We start from the raw sequence: 27,642 nt of genomic DNA, 5'->3' as shown, positions 1-27,642 counted from the left end.
TCTGTGTCACCTGCTTCTGGTGACCCTGGCTTGTCAGGGTCTTGGACTGGTTGATCTCCAGAAGTTGCTTCCAATACTAATAGTTCTGGGATCATGTGAAACAGCTCTGCAGATACTAATATGGAGGAAGATGGAGGGGAGAAGGTTCTTCATAATGGGGCAGTCCCTGGAGGAGACTGTCCTGATGGGAACCACTATCTACAGGGAACCAACAATGGAGCAAGGGAATGGTGTGAAGAGAAAGAGCAGCAGAGAGGAACAATTATGGACTAACCACAGCTCCCAGTCCCCATTCCCCTGGGATGGGGGAGGACGTAGAGCTGGCAATCAAGGAGTAGAGTCCCAGAAAAGGGGGATGGGGACTGTGGTTCTCACCATCCAAATCTACTTTTAATTAGCAATAAATTACTTTTCCCTGTGCTGAGTCTTATTTGACTGCAAAGGTAATTGGTAAGTGATCTCCCTGCCTTTATCCTGAGCCTTGAGCACTTGCACTTTATCTTCCCCCCTATTCTGTGGAGGAGGAGTGAGAACAGCTGGGTGTGCACCAGGCAGATGGCCACCAGAGTTAGCTTTTCTGCCAAAAACATACAGGAAAGGAGAGGAGAACAGAAAGGCAGGTGACCTGCCTTCCCTCTTATGCTGGTTGCTGTCCTTCAAAGGGGAAGAAAGCATAACTCAGCAGGATAGGGGGAGGGAAACGAGATGGGTATAGAGGGGAAAATGGGGCACAACTGTGACTTGGGATAGTGCTGAGAGGAACTAGGGCTTGTTTGTGCCATGGACAAACTTCAAAGGTGATGTGGAGAAAGAGACATTTCTCCTTACTCATTAAATACCACACAAGGTTTAGTAAGTGCTGAGAGACACAGAAAGCAGCTGGAGAAGAGAATAAAACTGGAGAGATGTCTGACTCTGCAAGGAAGGCATAGGAAAGGGAGAGACAGGCAGATATTTGAATTAAAATGTGTTTATTTTGTCTGCTCTGGTGAAATAGGGGAATTCATGGTTATTTATTTAAAGAGCTAACAGTTGCAGTTTGTTAGCTTGTGCTCTCCCATACTGCAGAGGAGACAGGACACTTTCTTCTGTGTCTTGCAACATGATTTTTGAGAAACATATTTATTTTTACTCAACTCTGGCTAACCACAGACCTAGACAATAGGTATCACAGCCTCCCTTTAGAGATCATGAACAGTTCAGTGGGCCCACAGCTAGTGAGCAGCTCCAAAAGTCATAGTTAAATCTGCCATTATGCCATCTTTCTTCTGTTACAGTGTTTACTGACTCTATGAAAGGAACTGAGTTACCATGAAAAATGGGAGGGCTGCAGAGACTTCAGGAGCTGTGCAGCCATAACAGTAGGACTGATGAATAGCTAGGCTCTTGAAAAGAAAGCACTCCACAAATGAGTGATGAATCCAGGGAAAGCTGGTCTTAAATTTTAATTTACGACTTAGCTGCAAACCACCTGTGAGTAAAAGGACACTGATTATAAATTAACTTCCAGCTGTGGTTTATATGTTACAGAATTTCATAAAGAAAATACTGTTAAATACATCCAGTAAGCTGATGGAACAACCCCTTCTGGAACCTCATTTACAGTGCATTTAAAGCTGCACATACTTCTATTACCTTTCTACAGGCACAGGTTAGGTGCCTCAGTAATGCTGGCTACATTTGGACTGCTTACTATTTCTTCATGGATGGTAAACACCTTTTGCTTATCAAAGCAAAGGCTGTTGACACTGAACCTACCTGAGACAAACACAGCTTAGAAATTGTTTGAAACATTCGATTGTTTTAGGCAGAATGAGCACCATTCTGACTGTGCTTCTTAAAATCCCAACTTACACATGATGATATTCAATGTGTAACCTCAACCTGAGCACTAGGGATAATCTCGTACTTTATTTAAAAGCAACTGAACCACCCCGTCAGCTGATTTAGACCCAGAAAACTATCTGGAAAGAAGTGACATTCCTGACTTGCTCCCTAATGCTCCTTCTTCAAAGAATGAGTTTATTACTATGTATTTCATTAATTCTAGATTTAGAAAAGGTTCTGCTCTTTTCATAGAATCACAGAAAGGCGTAGGTTTGTAGGGACCTTAAAGATGACCAAGTTCCAGCCCCCCTGCCATGGGCAGGGATGCCATCTACTAGGCCCAGTTGCTCAGAGCCTCATCCAACCTGGCCCTGAACAGCTCCAGGGATGGGGCACCCACAATTTCTCTGGGCAACCTGTTCCACTGCCTTACTACCTTCTGAGGAAAGCTTTTATTTCCCCTTAAAGTGAATTTCGTTACAAAAAGTTATGCTTGTATCTGCCCAATATTTAAATGCCCTACAAGCGATGCACTTGTGAGAGCTAGTTATTTGTCCAGAGAATTAAAAATTGTAACAAAAAAGCTATGTATGTTAACTGAGGTTTGATCTGACTTGCACTACAGCAAAGGTTTTAGTAGCTAGCTCAGAAACTAAACCTAACTTGAAATGATGGAAGTTGTTACATAACTGAGTCTGTTAATACAGTTCGTATACATGAATTCTGATCACTTAAGCGTGAATACACCTACATAAAAAGAGAGGGCATAAATGTGTATGAACAATCTTACATACTTTCGTTCTTTGTACGACATTGCTTCATTATTACTGCAGACTGCTGGCTCTCAAGATATTAATGAGACTCCTATGACATCTGGTATTGATTTTAGATTACTACAGGAATGGGCCAGAATGAAAACTCTCAGTTATCTTCTCCTTGTTTCTACTCAGTAAGTCCTACTCTGTACACTTCTAGCACAGACACGAAGTTGCAAACAGCATTTCACCCAGGGACAACTTACTGTACCCACTGGGTACAGTTTGCCCCGTCAGACACCAATGTTAGAGCACATCATGAGGCGCTGCCACACATAAGTATGGAGAGGACAAAAGGCGAGGAATGGAAATGTATCAGTGGGTAAATTCAAAGGCAGGTATTCCAAGCACTGCTATGTATTTGCAGAAAATCTAACTAAAGATTGTAAGTAAATACAACACTGTTCTAGGGATTATTCCCTTACTTTTTATGTCAGCCCATATATACATCCTCTTTTGTCTGTCTGTTTGTCACCTCCTTCCAGCTCGCAGACGTGGGTGGCCGAGGCCCTGGGGAGCCGAGGCCACTGACCAGGCGGAGGCTGAGCTTTGCTGCTGCCAGCTGGTGCAAACTGGCCTGTTTTCTCATCAGCATGGCTGCAGCTGCTAGGGGAAAACAGCCTTTCAAGCTACTCTCCTCCCTGAAATGAGCCATGTGAATAACCAACTGGCCGAAAGCCTAACAGATATCTCCTCCTCACCACTCTCTGCAGAGCGCAAACTGCAGCACAGGACTGTTACACATTAGGAGTTCATGACTCCTACTTATGTCAACAGCTTTGACTTTCTCCTGGACATCTAAGAACAACTGTCGAGCTCCTGACACCAAGGTTTATAAATACCAGCCTCAGTTCATAAGCACTGAATTAGAAGTAATTATTGGCCTAATGATCATCAAACAGGAGAGGATGAAGAGATGCAGGCAGGAGATAGTTTAGCAGATGAGATAAAAAAGGTGGAGGACAAGGGAGTAACAAAATGCAACTGGCAAGCAAGGTGGAGGAAAGCCCACAAAACATGCCAATGCATTTTAACCTCCCTTCATGCTGCACCTTGCTCTAACAACCAAGCTCTTCCCTGAACTCAGGACCATGGGTCCAGAAGGGACCAGGGTCCAGGGTCACTGGATCGAGTCCTCCCAAACACAGGCAGACACATTAATTAATAAAGCTCAAGCCCTAAACCTTAACTGGTTTTCTTGCCCTTGGTACACCTCTTGAAAGGCAAGATTTGTCCAACAGAGCGATCTAGTGGTTTTGTGAAGTGTGAATGAGGTTAAGGCAAGGCAAGCAAAAAAAAACCAGTCAGAGACTGCTGCTTTCATGGGACAAAGGTGCCATTGAATGAATGCACAGGAGGTACAGAAGCAAACTGTTAGCTCTCCATGCTGAATAGATTGGTGAGCCAGGGGAGTTAAGAACGCCTGCAAGTGCTGAAGGCTGCAAGCAGCCACACTGCTTCCCATCCTTGTTAGCCTCAAGAAACAATGATCCTTTTTTGCTAAGAAAAGTAGAGAGAATTGCTCATGATGCATATAAATACATGCAATCACTTCCTAATGCCCCTTTGCCAGACCGTACCAAAAAGGAGCTTCCTTCTGGGCACTGTGAGCAAATTTACTTCCTGCACTTGTTTTAAGTGAAGATGTGCAAATGGATTTCATGCAAAGCACATACCAGCCAGTAAATACTACACAACTTAAGTCTATCATCATTAATATTGTATCTGCCAGCTGCCAGTTGCCAGTAGGAAAAAGCCTGATCTGGATCAGATATAAGCTTGCTTCTATTTCTGTCAAACTGAACAGTTTGGGGCTTTAAAATTTATTCTGGCTTTGGGGTCAGACAATACCCAATCCCGCTTCTGAGGACAAAATTGCCTGTTCGACAATGCTGGAAGAGATTTAAACTTGCATAGGAGCTTTTTAATGAGCACTGCATACATTTGTGCTTTCTGGCACACGGCTGCATTGGTTTTGACATGGTACAGGATTAGCCATGTCACGGAAGCACAATCTCTGGGAAGGATCCAGCTTGTCGGTTGCTAAGGGCAGATGAACCCCTTGGAACAGGATCAAGCCTCCACCTCCCCAGGGGAATAACCTGAGCCCACAGCCACACCATCAGGGGACTTTTTTCCCTCTTCATTCCCTAAACTGGTGCTCCTGCCCACATTCTGGAAACTCCTGGGAAGGAAGGGATTGTGTAGGCTGACAAGAGCCCAGCATCCTTCCTCCCCCTTCTCACACATGCGCTGCTGATACGAGGATGGTAGGCAAATATTCTCCCTGTCTGTCACGCTTGGGTTTCAGCCAGGTATGTCCCAACATTTTTGCTTTTTTTCAGTGATTAATCAGGGATACACACCTCAAGTGCTCTGACGTGGTCAGACAAAGCCAAGCACTGTCAGAAGCCCTGCATCTGGATGCCTGCAGGTGGCATGAAAAGGGCCATACACCACAACACTGCTGTCACCACTGGCAGTTCTCAGTTACTGCAACCTGATTTACTTTCCCTAGTCAAATTTCCTGCGAGTGAAAGGAATGGAAACTCATCCCATCATTAGGCTCATGAACACCCACTAGAAATAATTTTATGTCTACATCCTATCTTTGATTTAAAGGCAAATACGAGACCCTTGGGCTAAAGAGGAATGAAATATTTAAGAGCAGGAGAAAACTAAGTAACCATTAGGAGTTTTGCCTCAATTTATAGCTAAGCCACATAGTAATTAACTGATGTTGAAATGACTCTGTGACATGATGTTTGCTGGTATGAGAGCAGAGAGAAAATTTCAGCATCCTGAAATACCTCTGTCTCACTTCAGCTTAAAAACTCAGCTTTCTGCATTTACTTAACTTCTCAGCTAATAACTTTGTAAACTTACCCACATGTAGGTTTGCCAACACACCACACCACAATAAGAATCACTGTTAGTCTCTTAAAATAATTAAAAATCTGTTTCTGCTCTTTGAAAGGATTTCCAAATTCAAAGTTTGCTTATTTTTGTTTCACATTTTAAACTCCTCACCCTCCTTTCTCTGAAGGATGCCTTATCAACCTGCTAATCAAAATGATTGCCCAAAATGATGGGATTTCCAGCTGGTCCAGCCATTCACCCACTAGGATGTGCCTTTCAGAAGCAGGGTTACACAGCTCTGCAGTGGGCAGTGACAGCAAGACCTGTGCTAGCTGAGACATCAGCCTGGAGGGTTGGGAGGCCCCTCCAACCTTGCCAGACCCACGCCTGGCGATGGGTTTGGTCTCAGAAACACAGCCACAGATTTTCATGGTGATGGAAGTTTAAATTAAGCAGAAACATGGGATGTCTCAACAAGCCAGAAAGGGTCACCTTTGCTGTTTCCAGTAAACTCCTCTCTGGTGGATTTCAGTTCATATTGGCATACAATAGATTAAAGACTGTCTCCAGCTGCAAGTAATGCTGCTTTGCACTTACTTCCATTAGCAATGGAAAACAAAATACTAGCCCACAAGTCAAAATTAACATTAACAAGAATCTCATTACTACTGCTGTTACACATGTGTGTCCTTGTGTCTGCAGAGCATGAATGATTGAAGTAAAACCAGACATTTGCTGCCAAACTCCTAAAAGCATGGAAATGGAAAACATGGCTAAGAAAACTGTATGGCACTCGTGTTTTAGCACATTACACAATTAATCTGCCAGCATCAGAAACACTGCAGGTTTGAATACTGCAGTGCCTAAACCATGACTTTGGACCCTTAATTATGGCATACAGCATAGTTCAGTATCTGAAATATTGCAAGAAAGCTCCTGACCAAGAGCAAGTCTTCTGCTCTTTCTTAAACTGTCTCAAATGTCTCTGATAACAAATGCATCTGGGTGGGTCGAACACAGAGCAGAGGGAAATCATCTCCATCCTTCTTGGTTACTCTTGGAAAATGGGTTTTACAACTATGGAAGTCAGCCTCAAACCACAGTTTGATGTTTGAAACAAATGAACATCCCTCTTCTTCAAAATCTTTTAGAGAACAGGACACCAGCATGGACTTAGCAGGAGAGCATCAAAAAAGACTGCAACAGGCATCACTATGCATTTTTAGTGGTGGAAGCAACACTTCCAGATGCAGATGCACAGGAGCTACTTAAAATTATGACCTCAGAGACTGTGTTGTACTCAGGTTTATTTAATGCATTCTAAGAAACAAGATTGTGTCTTTACAGACCTACAAAATGCACGTGAATGATGCTATTCACAATTTCCTTTTCCTAAGCTGGTTTATACTATATAAAGCACATATATGACATTTTTCTTCCTATTTCAAGGTCATTATAAATGCTTTATGCATTGGAAAAATGCTCTGAGTGCACCAATCAGATTTTTTATCAAAACAGCTTGGTGCCTGGTAGGGGCAGCAGAATTGGTCGATTTATTTCATAAAACTTTATGTACAAAGCAGCAGTATCCATGAACGTAATGGTCAGAATATAGAGTCTACAGGGGTAATTTTTATTACAATTTATAGCAAGATTACCCATACTCCACAGTTTTCAGATTTTATTAAGATTTTATGGGACTATATGGCTTTAGCAGTTAACTGCACCTAGCATGGTTATGGTTCACAGAGAATGGGAACTGGCACTGAATGCACAGTGTAACTAATCTAGCAGAGAATATTAATTGCTATGATCCAATCAAAGGCAATATTTAAAATTATTTCAACAGTCAAGTAATTTGCCATAAACCTGTAAAATAATAGCTATATGGAGAAATACAGAGGTGAGAGGGATTGCATGAATGTAATGTATGCACATACTTAAGCATCTCTGTCATTGGGTTGCATACATAAAAATACAAATCCATTTTTTAAACAAAGGACTTTTCTCTTTCTAAGCTATTTCAATGCCAGGAAACCTCATCTACACAAAAAAGGAAACTACTAAGACTACTGAGATTTATGTCATGCTGAGCATCCAATATACAAATACTCTATCATCAAAAGTAAACAAGGAAAATAATAAGGACAGAATGTATTTAACATTAAATAAAATACTGCAAAACTACTACACAATGATAGCAGACTGCAACTTACACACTGCAACAGGCCAGAGATATTTTAGACATCAGGAAGCTTCCAGCAGGTTGGTCCAAGGCACAATAAAACCCAAGGCAGAGAGAAAATAAATGAGAAGTTTTAGGCATGTGTTTCTGCTGGATCCAAATTCATGGGATAAAAGCAAGCAGATCAAAGCTCAGCCCTGGTGAGAATACAGAACTGAAGGGCCAGAGGCATTCTTGGCGTGGAAGAGAAGGAACTAACAGCTTCCAAAAGGTGCAGGGACTCAGGATATGTCAAAAGAGATTCACTCATCCCACTTACGCTGGGTTCGCAAATCAGGTTGGAGTATGCCTGTACCTCATTCTCTTCCTCAAATCCCTCCTAGCTGAAAACGAACAATGAACATCAACATGAACAAATCATATTGATGATTCTTAAAAGAACATTTGCTTCTACAGTGAAAAAAAACAAGTATGTCACTAGTGAATCACTAGAAGTAGCATTTTTCTGGAAATTTAAGTAGAAGACTGTTTAGGGAAGTCCCTATAGTTAACCTAATCCATTTTGTCTTAAATCAACCTCCTCGGTTTCAAATACCACAGCGTATCTTACAGCCTGTGTTTTAACCCTCCATTCTGGCAAAAACTACTGTTTACTCTAGCTCTTAAATAATCTGCACCATCTTCAGGAGCACAGGTCCCAGGGTGAGCACAAACCTCTCCTCCGCCTGCCTCTCTCCCAGCCAAGCCACTGCCAACCTGTTCCTGCTTTCCCAGAACCACGAGTGTTTCTTCCAGCTGAACCAACCAAATAGGGGGAGACAGGTCCAACATTCTGGGGGGTGGCAGGGCGGGAGGGGGACCGGCTGAATACAGACAGCCACAGAAGATTTTTTGTGCATAACAACAAAACTGTGGTAGCTGTAGTAGAAACTGCCAGCCTCAATGCAACTCAAATCCAAAATAACCGCCTACTAAAATGCAGAAAGGAGAATCACTCCACATGAAACGAAAAAGGCAACACTACTGGTTTTAATTAAAAGTCTCTTCCATAGCATAATTTATACAAACAGACCATATAATCTGACCTCTAAACATATGGAACATCTTAGTTTCTATCTTTTAACTACAAATTGCATTTACTTTTGTAAAATAAACTTTACAGTAGGCAGAAATAACAGGCTGTACTTTAAAAAAACAATTAAGGGCAGTGGATAATGTAATCTAATGGTACTACCTGTTTGAAGTCACAAAAAATCTGCAGCAAAAGATATTGCATTTACTACTTATTAATATATCCACAGTGAGGAATATGCCATATGCAAACTGTGAAAAGACAAAACCTGTGTATTTTTGCCAGGTCTACATACAGATATAACATGAAAAAGGTCCAACACCATGTCATTACAGCTGCTTATGTACAAGAGAAGCAGACAAAGTTCACTTGGCAAATTTTTAATGTTCTGACTGGTGAATTTTGTAAGTGATCGTGCCCTCTGAAAACATAAAAACCTATAAGAATGAGAATCCATAAATTTGATTCCAAAACACCAGAAATATCAAAGTTGCACCAGCCCTCTGTCTACCATTATCAGGAAGGAACTTCTGAAAGGCTCTTCAATGAAAGCATTAACTCCTCTGATCTACAGAAAACAATTTTCAAGGATATTGTATTTGGCAAAACGTGCTGCTAGAGGGTCATGGTTTGCCAGTAGTATTCATGGATATCTGCTGAAAGCAAAGAACAATGGTCCAAACCAAGCATGCGGTTCATGTAATTAAAAACACTGAGGTTCTGTAGCTTTTCGCAAAAAAAAAAAAAAGCTGGAATAAATTTTTCAACATAAAAAATGCTACATTTTTCTTCCTCTATGCTCAAGCTCAGAAAGAGTGGAATAGTTTTTCTTCTTGAAAATTTCCTCTTAGAGGAAGAAAAAAAAGAGAAAATACAGAAATAGCTTGAGGCAGACATGCAGTATGGAAAATATTAGTGTCGATGGTTTACATACAGACAGACTTGGAGCAACTGAAGATTGGGTTTTAAGGGAAAACATCAGGCAGCCTTATCTAGAGGTGCTGCTACCTGCTGGGCCTCTAATTAAACTTTTAGCAATGCTTACCATTGCTAAATGGGGAGCAAAAAAAAAGGCAAGGAAGGAGTTTTTCTGGGACTATAATACTGTTTCACGGAATATTTTAATGTACAATACTGTCTAGTCAACACCACCTAATCCTCACAGAAAAATACCTCCGTGCACCTTTTAAGGCTGTGACAAGAGCAGTGGCCACTGAAGGAAGTGAACTTTGAGTCTGCCACGTTGTGGGGGTGGAGAGGGCACAGCCTAGCCCTGTGGCATCCACGAGAACTTGCGCCTGGCTCCCTTCCCCTGTGTGCCCAACAGCCCCAATGCATTTCTCTGCTTTATGTGTATGAAATAATGAGAGGAGAAGGTTGCAGGGGGCAACTTGCACAGCCAGGCTGGTGCTGTGGGGACTGCAAGAGGCCCCACTGCTCTGGGGATCACCCTTGAGTGCGTCCTCCCCAGTGGGGGCTTCAGAGGGGGAAGGTGCCTGATCAACAGGGGAGTCTCTACATAACTGCCTGCGTGCTCATAGCTGAGTGTTGTGGTGTCAGCAACTTGCAGGAATTTACTAAGATTTGTAAATGCTAAGTGCTGTATTACTGACAGCGAAAACAGTGGTCTCTAATTACCTTCTAATTAAGCATTGTTAATAACTTCCTACAAATGCACCAATCCTGGTTTTTAATCCTGCAAAAGCACATCACTCTGACATAAGGGTGCTTTTGCAGCATGACAGCCCTGTCTCCCATTGCCAGCCTTGGGGTGTAGCACATGGCACAGGACCTGACGGGATGCTGCTAGCACCTTGTATATACAAGGGCTACGTGTCTTCAAAACAAAAAGAAACCTTGCAACCAAAAAAAAAATAAAAAAGGAGAGAGGAGGCAGGATAGACAGCAGAAATAAACAGCAAACTGGGAGGCAGAAAAAGAGATGTGAGACTCTTCTGAAGGCTGGTGAGACAAAGAACGCCATGATGAATGGCACTGTGGAGAAGGATGCGCAGAAGCAGAGGAGGAGATGACAGTATAGGTTAGAAATATTAACAGAAAAGGAGGGCAAGACAAAGCAGAGCTGCTGAAAGTGGCACTCAAAGAGCAGTAAGCAAGATAGGAAGGACTAGAAAAAATGGAAAAATAGAAAAAAACAGGGAAACAGAAGATAAGGTAGCCACTTCTTGTGCCAGAGGGAAGAGAAAATTCAAACAGAACATGAATAAAGAACTATTTGCTTGAACTGGTTAAAAAAGCAGCCACCAGGAGAGTTTTGTCTGAGAGTGAGAGAGAGAAAGGAGGTCTGGGAAGCATCATGGGAAGCAGAAAGCCACCTGTGCAACAAAACACCTGGAGACAGTATTAGAGGGATGGTGACAGCCTGAGAAGGTTTTGCAAAAAAACCCTAAAAATTCAATGGCTCTAGTCAAACCTGGAAGGAAGAGGAAAGTTCAGCATGACAAAAAAAAATTTGGGAATAACAAGAAAAAAAGCTTTTCTCTATGCCCTGTTTCTTGTATTGGCCCCCCTCAGCAGCTGAAACCTAGAAAAACAGGAGATGCCTGAGCTCAGGTCTGATGTAATTTTCATTAATTTTCACATTAAAAATATCTCTTTTCAGGAAAGTGCCTTAGTCTCAATTGTGTGAAAAGGGCTTAGATAAAGGTTCATGTAAAACATAACTTTAAGTGCTTCCCAACTGGCACTCCTGGATGCTCTCTCTGGATCGACTTTCAGTGTGCATATTTTTCTGTTTCTGAAAATTAGCAGCATTCATGTAGAAGTTGAAAGCTGTGAGTCTAGATGACTCCCAACCTGCATTTGTCCATCAGCTAGTAGAGGATTAGGAACTAATTCAATTTGGCAACAATGTCCTGTTAGGATCTGTGTACAGTTATTTTTTGTTATCAGCACAAGAGCTGATCATTGAAGGGAATTTAGTATGCACACATATTAAAATAATTTAATTGGTTAATTTGTGCAATATCACTGCATTTAATTATTTATATTGTTTTGCAATAAAGAATGAAAAACACTCCAGCAAAAGCTGATAAAAGATTACTACCTAGAGTGGATTTCTGCCCAATTTACTTCTATTGTATTTATTTAAATTAACCTGAACTTCTTAATCAAAAGAATTAAAGACAACAAAATGAGTACAACTCATGAGAAAAAATTAATAAACTGAAGAACTGTTAATACCCTCTTTTACTTTAACTGCTCATTAATAGATGATGCAAGGACTAATGGCTAATGACCTCTGCCAATTAGAGCACAAAGGCCATATTGTCAGGGCAGGTCTGAAGGCATGGAGTTCATGGGCTGAAATCCCTACAGCACATTAAATTCTGGAATTATGTTGATGAAACTGGGGTAGTGAATTTCCAGTTTTACAAGATCAGGAGGTGCTTCCTACAGAGAAGACTACTACCACAGCCAACTAGCACCTTTGAAAAGGAAACAAACAGGAAAATTTCTCAATGAGCTCACAGTTAGTTGCACCTTGAAGCTCCAAAATCAAAATACAGACTAAAACTTTCCTTTTTCTGTTTGTTTGGGTTTTTTTTCCTAGACTACAGGGTATGAAGTCCTGGTTTTATTCATAATTTTTTGACAGAAGGGCACAAAGGGCTAAAATTACATCACTGTACAAAGTGCAATAAAACTTAAACCATAATTTTGAGTCTTAAAACGAGACTCAGATCAACAATGAGTTCATTTACTACATCCAAGCCTACTGAGAGGGCAGAGTCCCCCTTTGGGTAGTGAAGGAACAGTAGGAGAGTCACAGACTAATAGACTAATACACAACAGGATGCCCCTAAACATCTGAATGACACATCACTGTAGGCTTGTACAATTAACACACATTGCCAGTTTATGAAAAACAGACATGAGAGATAAGAAACAAGTTGTTGAGACCTGTTCACTATGCAATCAGGAACACGAGAGATGTTATAAGACTAAATGTCCTGCAGTCTCATAAGCCCTAAAGTAAGGTTATCTGTCAATACCCTCCCTTTCTGCTTCAAGCAATACCTCATTTCAGGGGAAAATTACCGTATTTTATTCACTCACATGCAATGAGCCTTGAAATGAGTATCTCATTCCTTTCCTCATATTCCCATCTCTGTCACTAATGCCCCCTTTATAAAGCTGTGCTTTTGAAGTTTCTGGGCACATCTGTTTTTTCTTTCCCTACTCCACCCATCATCTCACTATCCCTAACAAGTTTTTGCTCCCTCAGTAACTGTTGGGTTCTCACTCTTTCTTGCTTTCCAGCTCCCCTTTCTGTGTTCTTTGGACACCTCAAGAGTGTATCCGTCCTTCTGACATGCACCTCCTCCTCCCTTCATACATCCCTGCGCTTCTCGGGTCCTGTGTCTGCAAAACTCATTCCCAACATAAACACTCTGGGTGGCTTCCTTCCCTTCTGCTGTTTAATCTGGAAGAAGAAACCTAATTCAAACTGCCACTCCTTAAGCTTAGTAAAACCTACTTCTCTGCATCTGCTAATGCTCTCTGGTCTACAAGCCTTTCCTTTACACATTCCGAGAGCCCGATGATTGCTTTCTCTTTGCTGGGGAACAATCCCTCTGACATTCCTCCCCTTGCTAAATCTGAAACACCTGGTGAGTTTTCCATGTTCATCTATGATGTTTTATGTATATAAATATCATACACTGACATTTTTTTCCATTCTCCTACTTCTTCAGCTTCTGAGGAGGACTTATTTCTCTCAGGACAGAACCTGCCACAGGTTGTCTGAGCATCTAACAGCACTGCTGAACCCAATCTTAATTCAAAAACTTATTTAATTTAAAGATCATCTGGGATAAGACTTTTAAAGGCTCCACCCAATCGTGCATGTCTTTTTAGCAACAACACAGTAAGATGGAAACTAACAACTTTATAATTGTTGTTTTGTTTTTCTCATACAAGACCAGCTTCAGAGATGCCACAGATGCACAAAACTGACTCCACCTTACCTTTGACATGGCTTCTCCCATCCTCCAACAGTGGTACTACTATAGTGTTGTTCATATTCCCAGGTGATCTCACAGCTGTATAGACAACAGGTACTGACTGTACCACCACGGGGATACGGTGCACGTGACTCATTTTGTTGGACTGCAAGTTCATGGGACTTGAAGGTGGTACTGGATGGATAATGTGCAAAAACTGCTGGCCTCCAACACCAGATGCAGAGGCCACAAGAGGACCTGGAGTTAATACTGACGGTACAGATGCTGCTGAGGAGACTGATGTTATTACTGTGGGGGATGAAGCTGGCCGACTGGAAGAAGAAGAAGTAGAAGTAGAAGAAGGGGAGGAGGCTGATGCTGTCATGGAAACTGGTGAAGATGAAGCTGCTGTGGGGGACGACCTGGCTTTGTTTATTGACAAGTCCACTGGTTCAGTCTGTGTTTGGAAATGGTCTGTAGATAATGAATCCTCCGTGGGGTCGGCCTTCATGTTGTTTAGTAACAAGGGTACAGCATCCATATCTGGGTAGTTGTGGACGTTTGGAGACTGTTGAGGAAGAACAAAGGGACATAGTTACATGTGTGGCTAAAGATGACTTGCACACCCAATTGCTAATGCACACCACACAACTTGATCATGAAAGCCACAGAACTTGTTTCCTTTTCTTGCGTCAGCTCATAATTTTAAAGTACAAATCATGTTAGAAAGCACAGACATGTTCTGTTTGAACAGAATATTAAAAAGAAAAAAATTCTACTCCCATTCCTTAGAAAGTGTCAGGATTAACAGTACAAAATCATCTTGCTTCTTTGCACTATGCAAAGTCACCAATGACAAAAATTTTAGTATCTTCAGCAGTAAAAACTATTTATATTGACATAACATTTTTTCCCAACATCAAATTTTAAACGACAGCATTACTTTCTTGTGTCATCATCACTCAGACATGAAGAAAAAATAGCTACCACCATTTCTCAAACAACTTTCTGCATGCTCAAAGACTGTAATTTCCCACTACTTGTCTACCTTCTTCTAGACTAGGCAGACCTGGCTGTTTCTGTTATGTCTGCTTTAAAAGGACAAGCCTTAGTACCCCTTTGCTTTTTATGGTGATCTTTGAAGTCGTGTCCACAATAGTTTTCAGAAGGTGCCTTATGCTACCCTCAGTCCTTCAGTTCTGTGTTTGACTTCTGCACTCTGAATGGTCATTGGCAATGAACTTACAATTCAGTACAGAACCTCACATTTGTACAACTGCCCTGTCAGAGCGAGCAATGGTTACAGCAACTCATTATTCTGAACTAAATCATTAGATAGCCTTCCCCATTGTTATTATTATTATCTCCATACTAATTGAGAACAATTTTCCTGACTTCACAAAATAATTTTATGCATTAGATTAATTCTTTCAAAGCTGGTTGGACTAAATTTATTCTAGAGTGGTGTAGTCTTCTATTTTTATAGTTTTGCCTTATTTCCATCATCAAAGAGGTTAATAGAAATTTTGAATAATGATAGACCAAAGACAGATTCCCTAGAGAAGTTCATTTGATATATCTTTCCATTTTGACAGTACATCATTAATAACCAGTCTTTAATGATGTTTTTTCAAGTAATTTTCACCAGGCAGAGCAAGGATGGAAATGTCCATTGATAATCTGGTTTAAGACAAAGCACAGCTCTCAGCTCCTTAGCTAAGGAACTCCATGGCATTGCACTGCAGCAGAGCTTCTCTACAAACAGGCAGTCACACAGTGTAGTACCAAACCCCAGCCTCAACACAAAACACTGCTCCTTCAAACCTCCTTCAACTGGACCCAAAACAATTATTCCCCGTACAGACGTAAGCAGCTGTAAATGCATTAACTTGATCTCTAGATTACAGTATTTACAAAGTATCTAAAAATATTAACTCAGAAATAAATTAAGCTAGAAATATTTTAATGCATCTACTCTCAATAAACTAACAATCAATCAGGCTATGAATTCCCTTTGGGGTTTTTATAATCAACTACATTAAATGTTTCCAAGGAAAGACCTCCTTGTTTTGAGTCAGAGTCAAGCTTCAACAGAGAATGAAATACTATTGAAAAAGAAAAATGCAAACACTTATATTGAAAACTGCAGCAATAAGGACCTAACTGGATATCATTCCTGGCATGCTGAAAGATGAGATGTTCTAGTAGATCTCATCTATTCAGCTGATTTAGATTGGTTCTTAGATCTGACACTTCCCCCCATCTGAAAGCAAGAACATCTCTGGAATGTCCTCTTCCTCTGTTCATACAAAAACCAACTTAAAATAAAGGAACCACCATCTAAATAATAGATTCACCTGAACCCTGGATAGCAGGCTACTCTGTTGTAATACAAGTAACAAGAGCAAAATATCCCTTTTCATAAAGGCAATGGGAAATTCTGGTAAAAAGAACACAAAGTGAAGAACAGGTAACTTTTGAAAGCATATAACAGCCATGAGTGACAAGGTTATGTAAAGCTCTTCCTCAAGAAGGCAAACCTGCCCATCATTGCCAGATGATGATTTCTGGTTAATTTCCTCTAAAACACCTTATCCTGGCTAATGTCCATAATGAGACCCCCCAGCATGCCATCATAAAGACAAAACCATAAACATAAATGGCACAGGAAGTAATTTGTCAAATCTTGACAAATCTCACCTACAGGCACTTGGGCAGACAGACTGGTTCTGCTAAACTGAACAGACATGCACCAGAGCAAAGGCAAAGTGGAGAGGGACACCTGCATCTGAACCCTCATAAGGTCAAAGGCAGCATTTCCTATCTTAAATGTTTGAGAGGAGAGGGATAAATGGCATCACTTGTGCAAGAGAGATGATGGATACCCTCATGCACATGGCCACACAAGTGTCATCTAGAAGCAGCATGGATCGCCAGCTCTACCCACAGCGTAGGTAAATCCACCATGCAAGAACTCCTATGCTGCTTTACTCCAGGTTTTCCCTGAGTGCCAGAGGCAGATATCAGACTGACCCACTGCCACAAGGGACTGAACACAAGGGATCTCAAAAGCTATTGCCAAACAGGGTGTGTCGCACATCCCAGTTAGATGGTGACAGTGGGGGAGCGACAGTGTCCCCCTTTTCCAGGGCTCCACAGAATCCCAGCTGCCAGTGGAGGCGCAGCATGGAACAAAGGGACAGCAGCAGCAGGGGCCTGGGTGGCATGGGTTACTTTATTTGATGTTACACTCCCCGAGTCTGGGGGTCCCAGGCAATGAGCTGGGGGCAAACAACAGCTTATAAAAGGGGGCAGGTCTCGAGGGAGGATACAATGTAAGAACTGTGGGTGGAACACAAGGCAGGGAATACAAGGGAGGAAAACTGCTTGGGACAGGAGGGGTTAACAATTGGATGTGGGGGAGAAAGGGATTTGGAACTTGGTAGGGAAGTAGCTAAGTTACAGACAGATAAGTGGACACCTGGCTGAACTGAATAACAGAGGAAGGTCTGTGTCCCTCTAAAATCAAGGGGAGCAAAAAACCCCAAAAGGACAAATCAAACAATAACCTGCAAAATAAAACTATACTGCAACAAGGGTGCATCTGCCCCAAAGTCCTACCTGCCTTTGCAGCAAGCAGCACTAGGTCACTCACAAGAAGAATAAAGAACCCCAAACCTTCCTGTAGCTGACACCACACAAAGTATTTGTTCCATGGATAGAGTTAATGGTCTTTAAGATGAAGCACAGGTCACGACTTACAGATTTCTCTAAGCTGTGCTAAGAACAGACCTTTGTTTCACTATAGTAATTACACCTACTCCTTTGGGAATTCAGAAAAAAAGTAAGATGTAACTTCAGACTATCATACAAATCACTCTCTTTTAACAACTCTTCTACATTTACTTTTGTTTGTACATTCCTTACATTCCATATATCATTCCCTAGCTACTCTCTTCTTGTCCAGAGCTGCTGGAGGGGGCACACAGTCTCTGTGTACTATGGCAATGCAATTGATATAACTATTTCAGTCTTCAGTAGTGAAATAAATCTTGAAACCTTTACAATCCCTTCATGAATTTCTCCAAACAGGATGACAACTGGCATGCCTTTCCATAGCTCCCTTTCCCTGACAAAACTCTAAGACTAAGGGTGCCCTTTTTTTGGTAAATTCAGGATGTGACTGATGTCAGCTGACATTACAAAAAACAGTATGATCCTTATCAAAACAGGTTTGTATGTCTCATATTTAAGACAAAAATTTTAAGCAAGTGCTGTATTTTCTTCTGCTGGTGCTAAACAAAGAGATCTACCCCAACAACTCACACTCCCTTACAGTGAGCTACAAGTGTTAGATGTTCCTCCATGACCTCAGATTTTATCTAAGCTGCCAAAACTCTATTTAATCAGTATGCGAATCAAAACTTGGAACATTAAATTTATCATTATTTTCTGAAAATTGGATGGTATAAGTAAACTTCTACCAATGATGACAGGTATTCCAGAATGAGGAGCTACAGGAAGAAGAGCAGCAAGGAAGCCAAAAGGAATGGCTGAATTTTCAGAACACTATTTCTTAGCATCTCCCACTAATGTTATTAACAGAGAAATAATGGTTCATTTTCCTCGACACTGAGTGTTGTTAGTTAGTGTTAGTTTTATCTAATGGAACTACATGTTTTCTATCTGAGAAGATAATAAAGCTGTGGCTGCAATATTCAGTGTACCTTCGGCCATTCTGTCAGCTCAACTGGAAGGGAAACAAACAGTTGTGTGTTCATTTCTTCTGTCTCTCTAACTCTTTCCATTCTCATCTAGTGAACTGGGCTTCTTGTGGTGGTGGTGTGGGCTCAGAGGATTGCTACTTTGGGTATCTGAAGCAGGCTTTTCCTGTCTGGCTCCAAAAAGCATCTGTGTTGGTTTTGCAAACTTCATTATGGTTTTAGGAGTCTAAACTGTTGCTGAGAGTTTGGCAGCTTTCAGAACATTTGGTGGCTTAGAAAGGGTTCATCCTAAGGTCCCTGTAATTCAGTGGGCTGCCCTGGACACCAGCCCAGACCATGGAAATACAACATGAGGGGCTACATCTCCACGGGGCCTCCTTCATCTCACTGCTCAGCCCACTGGTACAATGGAGAGGGACAGCTTCACCCTGCCACCAGCTGGGACCTGGAAGCAAATCTCAGCAATGCATGTCTCTGCAACATCGTTTTGTGTCCTTATGCTGTTCACCATCCACTCCAATCCAGGCTGAGCCAGAAATGGAAAGCAGGTAAGGATGGCTCTCTGCTAGAAAAGACTTTCTAATAAAGCTGCAGCCTCTGTTAATCAATGCTCTTGGCTCATGCTTTTTTGTGCCTGCCCTTTTAAAGCTGAACACAGTATTCTCTGCAGTGCTCTGTTTCATTAGCTTGTCATTAATAAATACCACTAGGAACATAACACATGATTTCCCTACTCACAAAGATTTTTTTGGCTGAATAAAAAAGCATTCATTACTCCTCCTTCCCAGACTGTTAAGGAAAAACAACCAGTCTACCTCACAATACCTGGAGCAAAATATGGTGATGCTGTGGCTGGCAACATACTATCTGTTGGGCAGCAATCCTTCCTGCACAGTTCTTCATCTTCTTTCCAGCCCCCTGAATTCCACCTCCTTTTAATTTGTGAGGAAATTTTGCAACAGCCCCTTTTAAATCTACTCTTATTCTACTCATGGCAACTCCTTTGTGTATCAGCATTGCCTCCCACCCTACAGAAGCCATGAAGAGCTAACAGTTTCCACACAGCTGAGGTTAAAACCAGAGAAAAAACAAAAATCATTTTGTTGTCAGCAGCTCATCCTGACACCTTGCAGTTCACCAGCTTCCCAGGGTTACTAAGCCACAGTGAGTCTTTAAGCCTTTGTGGACTTCTACTGAGCCCACACAACTGAGCCACACAACAGAGTTTACAAACCTCCAACAATCAGCTGTCAGCTTTTGAAGTGTCTTCCTTTCTGGCAGCAATCTCCCAAGGTCAAACATTTTGTAAGAAAGCATACCAAAAAAGCTGTCCTTGATGACGGAAACAGAACAGACTAAATTTAGCATTTATAAAATAAGCTAGCTTTGAGGACAGGAAGTTAAAAAATAAATTGCTAAGCGTTTAACTCTTCAGTCAAATCACACAAAACCCCTTCTTGGTTTTCATTACGCTCTCCCACCTAATTCTGCTCCAGCAGGAGCAATTTTAGACAAGATGATTTTGTTTTGTCAGTGTTAAAGAAGACTGAGATAAGAAAAATCATACTCTATCTGAAAAGCTTGCCAGAATTTTAACCACTTCATTGTCACTTCAGCACCAAAATGCCAAGGCTCAGCAGTGCAGGCATGCAGCCTCTCCTGGGCAGGCAGTGCAGAACATGTGCCCAGCTAGAGCAGCTTTCAGCTCTGGTCACAATGCCTGGAGGGTGAAACCTTAATAATCAGAAATACTGTGCAGGTCAAAGATTTTCTAACACTTCACAGTAAATGAAAACCAACACATTTTAAATTACAAAACCCACTTGCTCTAGAAGGAGTCATTTTGCTTTTGCATAGCACGCAAATGTACTTACAACTCTGATGCCATGAAATGAGCAGGTGGATTGGGTTTAGAACATGGTGTGCTCCACACAGTTTGCTTTTAAAATTAAAATGGAATATTTTTCATATCTTTCTCATGATACGGTAGAAAGTTCATGCCCCTGAAACTGCAGTTCTGTAGGTGCTGGCCATGAAACATATCTGCCTCTGTCAGGTTTTGTCCTACCCCACCCTGTGGGCACCTGACGAGCACAGAGACTGCAGCTAGCTAGGGTAAGTAGCAGCCTGGGCACTTCAAAAAGCCGTGTAGGTTAGGGCTGAAGTACCCAGAGCTTTACTTAGAGTCTTTTTAGGGCTTATTTTGCTAATCTAGGAGTGAATTCTCTTTGAAGTTACAGGAAGAGATGTTTTTCAAAACCCCTTCCCAGCACAAGAAATTACCTTCACATATTCGCTTCTGCCTGAAAATCCCCACTTTAACCAAAGCAACAAAATACTCAGAAAAAGAAGTAATACAATCTACAAAAATATGAACTAAACAACCTCCACTTGGAACACTCTGCTATCCCTCTGAAAAGATGACACATCCAAGAATCAACTATGTTCAGTTTGAGATGAGGTTAATATTATTAATCCATACATGAAGGATGCACCAGTACAGCGGTGACAGACAGCTGTACAAAGGCAGAAGGACAAACACATACACAGCTGAAAACTAAAACAGAGCAAAATACTTAAAATTTTGTTTCCACATGCTAAAGCACCAAGAGAACAAGCATTTCTGCCTTTTTGCTCAAGGCTGCTCCTGTAGGCTTTTCCAGGCTCACATAACTGCTCAGCTTGGATGCACTGGAGAAACACAGGAGGTCATGCTGAAGAAGAGGGCAAAATGCAAGACAACGAGATCATTCTGCTTCATTTCTGGAAGCACAAATTAAAATGTGTCTTACTGTCAGTTTTCAACAAATAGTTGCTCAGGGTCAAGGTTAAATTTTGTTCCAGGGAAGAAAAGAGAACCTCAAAAGATGGCACTCCCAAGTAAGGTTGACTCAGACTCTGTCACAATGACTCATATGGAAGCTTTTATAAAAAGCTGCAACTGGTGCTGAGAAAGGCAGGGGGTAAAGTCCAGGAATTATTAAAATTTAAAAAAGGCTCCATGAAAATGCATTTAACCAAACTGGAATTCATTTAACAGGAGAGACTGAGAGATACCCACTTTAAAATACTCATGATTCACTTAATGTATCATTATCTCTGCATAACACTTGGAAGTTTGATTTAAAAGTGGAGGTTTCCAACCCTAAAGGCCTAAAAATATTTCTATTCTAAAGTCTTTCTATTCTCTTTGTGAGTCTGAGGAGGCTAAAGAAACTCCCCTAGCATATCCTATGAGGCACAGGTGGCCTTGTTAGCTGAGCACTACTGAATGTGTAGAATCTACAGAGGATGCTCCAAAATAAGAAGAGAATTACCTAAGAAACGAGGAGACCAAATGCAAATCAACCATTCATAAACACACAAGCAGAATTCAAACTCCAAGGCTGTCAACACTATCTTCTGATCAGTGACACTATGATGTTATTCCACAACTACTTCAACATTAAAAAAAGTACCACGTGCTGCAACCTGTAGTAACACTTCAAATTAGGACTGGGGAAACACACTTCAAAATGAAAGGAGATCCCTATGCAAACAGCATTAATTTTTAAACATGTTTAACAGTAAGTGCAAATATATCTAATATGAAATGACTTATTTTTAAATAATAAGTTTGCAAAAACTAAAGTGTTAGCATTACCTTGCATCCAACTCTCCTGTCCCAAAAATGACAGGTTTATCCAAGGATTTCTATAACAGCACAGAAGGAAAAATGAGTGATTACAGATTTCTAAGCCAAACAAACTAATCAGGTCCTGTACTATCTAGTATGTTAAATGTAAAAAAGATCCATATCTTGAAAATGAGGACAAATTCTCAGTACCTCACATTCTACATGGGCCTGCTGTGATATTTTTGATAAGCAACAAAACCCAACAAAACCTAACCTTGCTCCCTAAATCATGAACACATTCAGAACAGTAGGTGTTCAGCTTAGATGTTTTACTTATATCTGAGAAGTGTTACTAGAATGCTCTGTTAAAGGAAGAAGTCCTTGAAAGAAACAAATTGATGCTCATTGCTATGACATAAGTCTTGAATAGAAACAAATCTAATAAAAGTGCAGGGCTTGGATTATTACTTGCTTCAGCATAAAAAGAATATTGGTAATATATTTGTATTCCTTGTACTGATCCATTTTAGATGTGAAAATAATTTCTGAATAAATGATAGCTCCATAAATAGTTGGTAAAGGGAAGGTAAAATACCAGGAAAAAATATTATATTACCCCAATTCAATTTAGGGGATTTTAAAAAAAGTTAGTCTGCAAAATTCTAGACAACAAGAATTCAATCACCTCCCCTTCTAACCCTGCCCCCAACTTACACTGAAAACATTGAAAGTCTGAAGAAAAAACTGCAGTCAACAATTTTTTAAGTTTAGATTTTGATGCAAAGTTTTGATATACATTTTCTTACCCTGCACTTTACTCAGAAATATTCATAAATATATTAGCAAAAAGGACTATGACAAATAATGCATGAAACTATTATTTATACCCTTTAACCACCTGCAAGCTGTCACTGAGTTCTAGGCAAAACCGAGCCATGACCAAACCAGCCTTGGAGCTGGACTCTGCGCACTTGGTAAATAGAGCTGATGTGGAAAAGTCACAAAAGGCTGGGCAGTACTTCTTTTCAATCATTCCTCATTCCTCAGTCTTGCTCTGAGGTGTGAAGGTCTCCGTTAACTGCTTCATTACCTGAGCACCTACTGCACATGTACGTGGCGGTGACGGAGGTGCCGTGCCTGAAACTCACATCTACTGTGTCATCCACATTCTGCAACTGAGATTCTCCATGTCTTTCCCCACTTGTCATTGTTCATCTTAATTTCCACCAGAAGAATTCATTTTCCCAAATGAACCTCCTTCTGTTTACTATCCTTCAAGCTGAAGTTTAAATTAATTTGTTCTTCTGACCTCCCAGTTGAGGCTGCACCCAGCGTCAACATCTCTTCAGTAAAATAAATAAGATGGCGCAGAGATAGGTACAGGTAAGTCTGACTGAAATTAAGCCTTTCAGCGGCTTAAAAAACAAGTGTTCACTCCAGAGAGAAAACATTTCAAGTTCTACTAAAACTAATACTTTCTGTGGTATGTTCCTCAAACTTATTGCTGGTCCTAGTAAAACAAACATGGCTGGTACTATTCACTGGTACTGAGGGAACATGGCCTGAGTTTGTATGTCCAAAACCTCTCAACCTCCAAGCATGGGTAGCTCTACTCCAATACGTTAACCTGGGTGAAAGCAGTCTGCCTCATTAACCCCCTTGAAATCCTTGTCTGCTTCCAACTGCTGTCCTTTCTCTGGGAGCAGACAGCACTGAGGTGGACGTGAGCTGACCTCAAGGAAGGAAAACCACCCAAATTTATGAAAAGATTAACACTGGCTAGAAAAAAAAGACCTACAGAGGCAGACAAAATGCAGAGATTGGGTCTGGAACTGTCAGAAAGGGTAAAGTTCCATAGTAAGTCTTGGCCAGAAAGGCTGGGATACTACCACTAACGGGACCCAGGCTCCAAGGGGTCAGTCATATCAAGTGAGTTTGTAAATTAAAGAAATCAGGCACTTTAAATCCTACACGGAACATTAAGTCACCTGATGTCACCTCAGATACAACAGGGAGGCCTACAAGATGAGGATGAGCGTGGGAAGGAGATGGGGCTCATCCCTCTGGGCGAGGGGGTGGTTGGAAAGGCTGCAGGGGCTGGCTAGATGTCAGGGAGGGTCCCAGCCTGGAGAAGAGGAGGCAGACAAGTCAAGCTTGGAGTGACCACACAGAAGGGCTTGTGCCCAGTAAAGCAAAATGCCCCACCAGTGTCTGGGACCTGAAACTGCTGAGGTTCACCATCCCTCTGCTGTCAGCAGGCATCCCAGAAACCTGCTGGTAAAACATCCTGTCCCTCTGTGACACTCGTCCACAGAAAATGAAGACAAGAAATGCATATTGCAATAATGGCCCACTAAGGGTCTGAGCCAAACTAGCACAGACAGCCCTCCTCCCAACGCTGCCCAAAGGCAGACTGCTTCAGCACTGAGGCTCACCAATGTTCTTTTAGCATGGCTTTTGGAAAAGGAGAATTGGGATGGCTATTTCTGACTTTTTATCCTTAAAGCAAACAGTCATATAAACTATGAACATGTATATTTGGAAAATTAATTCCTAATGCCTCTGGACTGGATTTTGACTCAATTCACATCACAGTATGCATTGCTACAGAAGAAAAAAAGAAGAATAAAACCAAAGACCTCTCTGTGCTTTGAATCTTTATATAAAGTTTGCAGTTAAAGACTAAGTAGAACAACATCTGGATTATGAGATGGACAACCCACTGAAACCACATATGGACCAGCAGACAAACACTCCAGTACAGACCATTTAATGCAATACTCTGGAGCTGACCATGAAGATTTCCTTGTTTCAGTTCTTATCCTATGACAATAATAACCACTTATTGATTACTGCAGAATTTTTAGTCTTCAGAAATCTCGTTTACCTGTAGATAACATAGACTACACTTCCACTTTACAGAAAGGGAAATGTAAGGAAGAATCTCTAGAGATTTTCCCACACTACAATATCAAATTTAGAGTTGTAACAGTAGAGCTCAAACATTGTAATACTCAATATAAAAATTAAATGCATTCTAACTATGAAACCCTCTTTATATTATTTTATTCTTTTTGACTTTTAACAGCTGAATAAAAATAGCATAAAACAAAGTATCATTATCTAGAGTACTTCTGCTCTAAAGTAAAGCCTGAAGGGTGTATCTGTAACAACTTCCATTATTTGAAAGGCTCACCTCTGAAATCTGAGACAACTGTACACACTCAATATTTCATTATACTTTTAATCTTAAAACAATAAGCATCTTAGCAACTGAACTAAAATGAATTCAAACTAATTATTTTTTAATAGCCAACAATATTACAGTGATATTATTACACATCAGAAGAAACTGGGTATTTACTTGTTTTTCTCAGAACAGAGTTGATACAAAACTATGATCACCATGTTATTACTTATGGATGACATCACTTCAAGTCTGCTCTGAAGAACTAATTGCTTTTAAACAGAAAAAAAAATTAACTTTCAAAGAAGATGTTTGTAATAGCTGCTTAATAACTCTTCATTTCCTAAGCTTAGATCAACTTCAGAATATATTACTGTACCTAAAACTGAATTCTGTTACAGACAAAACAATTGGCTTTTGACAACAAGTAATACGTATAAAAATGCCATATCAGACAGTTAAAACTAAACTTTAGGCAAAACAATGCTCTTGAAACCCCCTCAGAGATATACACTTCAACTTAAAAGAAACTCCTTATATGCTACCCATGGTGACAAGGGTGACCAGACACAAGCTATTTCTCTTGCTTGTGAAAAGAAAACATGGAAGAAAGGTAAAAGGAAAAAAGGAAGCTTTTATTTTGGTGCACAAATTATTTTTCAACAGAAGAATTAGTTTTACTTTGAAGTAGAAGTTTTTATTTTAAAATGAAGAGAGGGAGAAGTAAATATTAGAATGAACCATTGTTAATGATACACATTGACCCATTTAAATTTTAGGTAAAGAACACATCAAGTATCTTCTGATCTTTTTTGTTATTTCTTTACTGATTATAACCAGCTAGTGCATTTGAAATCAATTCCCAAAGTTTTTTGTTGACCTAAATCCTCTCTCCTTGTGTCTTCCTCACCCTTTCTTTCGTTAACAAAACAGCATTCTGTACAAACATTCTGTTTCTCTTGGCTCTTTCACTAAGAGCAGAACTCAAATGTCCAGGCAGAGGCACATGGTGCCACCTGAGACCTCCTGAAGTGTGGAGGATGGCACTGAGCGCAGGGACAGGCTCTGGTACCCTCATAGGGAGGAACTGGCAGTGGCTGGGGTAGACCAGGGTACCCCTGAGGACACAAGCTGCACAATTACCTACCTGTGCCAACCCAGCAGAAGACGCACACTAGCACCTCTTGCAAGCAAAGAGAGGGACAGAAGAAAAAAAAAATTGCTTTGTGCTGGTGAAAGAAAAGGTTCTGCAATTCTTAATTTCATTTAAGTACAGACATAAATGGACTGCCTGCAAAGTGATGCTGTGTAACATCACAACAGTGACATCAGGATAAGCACTGCCACACTTGCCCATGTTAGACGGAACAGGACACAACACCTGGAACTGGCTATGGAACTGATGTTTGGCCACATCACTGATATCACAACCCATATTTGAGTAGAAATTATGGTTACAGTCAAAGACTGAAGGCGCTTAACTGCATGTGTCCATTGACTCTGAGAAGTTACTGCTGCATTTTCAGATGCATACACACACACATGGATACACCCTTCTCAACATCTAAGGCTCATGGGAAGGATCCAAGAGTACCAAGCATGCCCAAATACTCCTCCTGACTGTTTGAGGAGCACAATAGTTTAAACTGCAAGAGCTGATCCCTACATGTGCATTGCCTTGCTGCTCTGCTTCAGAAGGAAGACTTGCAAACCCAGTGTGCTTATTACTTTGGGAGAGGGGCATGAGGTAACCTAAAAAAAATTATAGATTCAATCATTCTCTTTTTCCAGTAGCCATAAATACCATCCCTGGCCAAATGGAGATGAGCACACCTCATACATCTCTGAAGAGGCATACTCAAAATTCTGCTTCTTCTGAGATATAGTCACTATTACTCTTGTTGACATGTGGGTCTTATGCTCAAGCTATTTTACAGTGCTAATTAATACTGACAGCTCCTAATATATTACAAATTAAATAGGGGAATTCACGCTTGGGTTTAGGGGCTCTTTTACCACTGAATTTAAAAGAGTATCTGTAGCTTCAATATATATGCAATTGCATGTTACAGGCATGAAAATCTAACAGGAGAAAACTGTAGGCTGTAATTGCAGCTGTTTCAGAAATGACTTGGCATCTCACAACTTCACTTTGGAAATTCAAGACTTCTGCTGTCAAGCAACACAGAAGACAGATTCTGACACAGAACAACACCTGCATAGACAGGGCCATGGCTCCTCTGTGGAGCTGCTTGTGGCAGGGCACAGGGTAACTGTGCTCACTGATCAGCTCAGGTCCTCCTTCAGAATGCGCGTACACTCACCACTTTGCTCTATTTCACCTCTACTACTGCACACGCTCACAACACAAATGTAGGGATTTGTAGGAA

General features: G+C 40.9%; 1 protein-coding gene across 1 annotated transcript in view; it reads right to left on the bottom strand.

Moving 5' to 3' along the window:
- The window catches only part of KLF12 (KLF transcription factor 12), a 223,429-nt gene that overhangs the window by 68,898 nt on the left and 126,889 nt on the right, over positions 1-27,642 (bottom strand). The window contains exon 4 of the mRNA XM_084224208.1: positions 13,750-14,293. Within this exon, the coding sequence (XP_084080334.1) occupies positions 13,750-14,293 (544 nt within the window). The remainder of the gene's footprint in view (positions 1-13,749; positions 14,294-27,642) is intronic.

Source organism: Fringilla coelebs (genome assembly GCF_963513975.1).
Source record: "Fringilla coelebs genome assembly, chromosome: 2".
Lineage (NCBI taxonomy): Eukaryota > Metazoa > Chordata > Aves > Passeriformes > Fringillidae > Fringilla > Fringilla coelebs.
The sequence above is the reverse complement of the archived record's forward strand: the minus strand, read 5'-3'. Positions and strand labels throughout refer to the sequence as shown.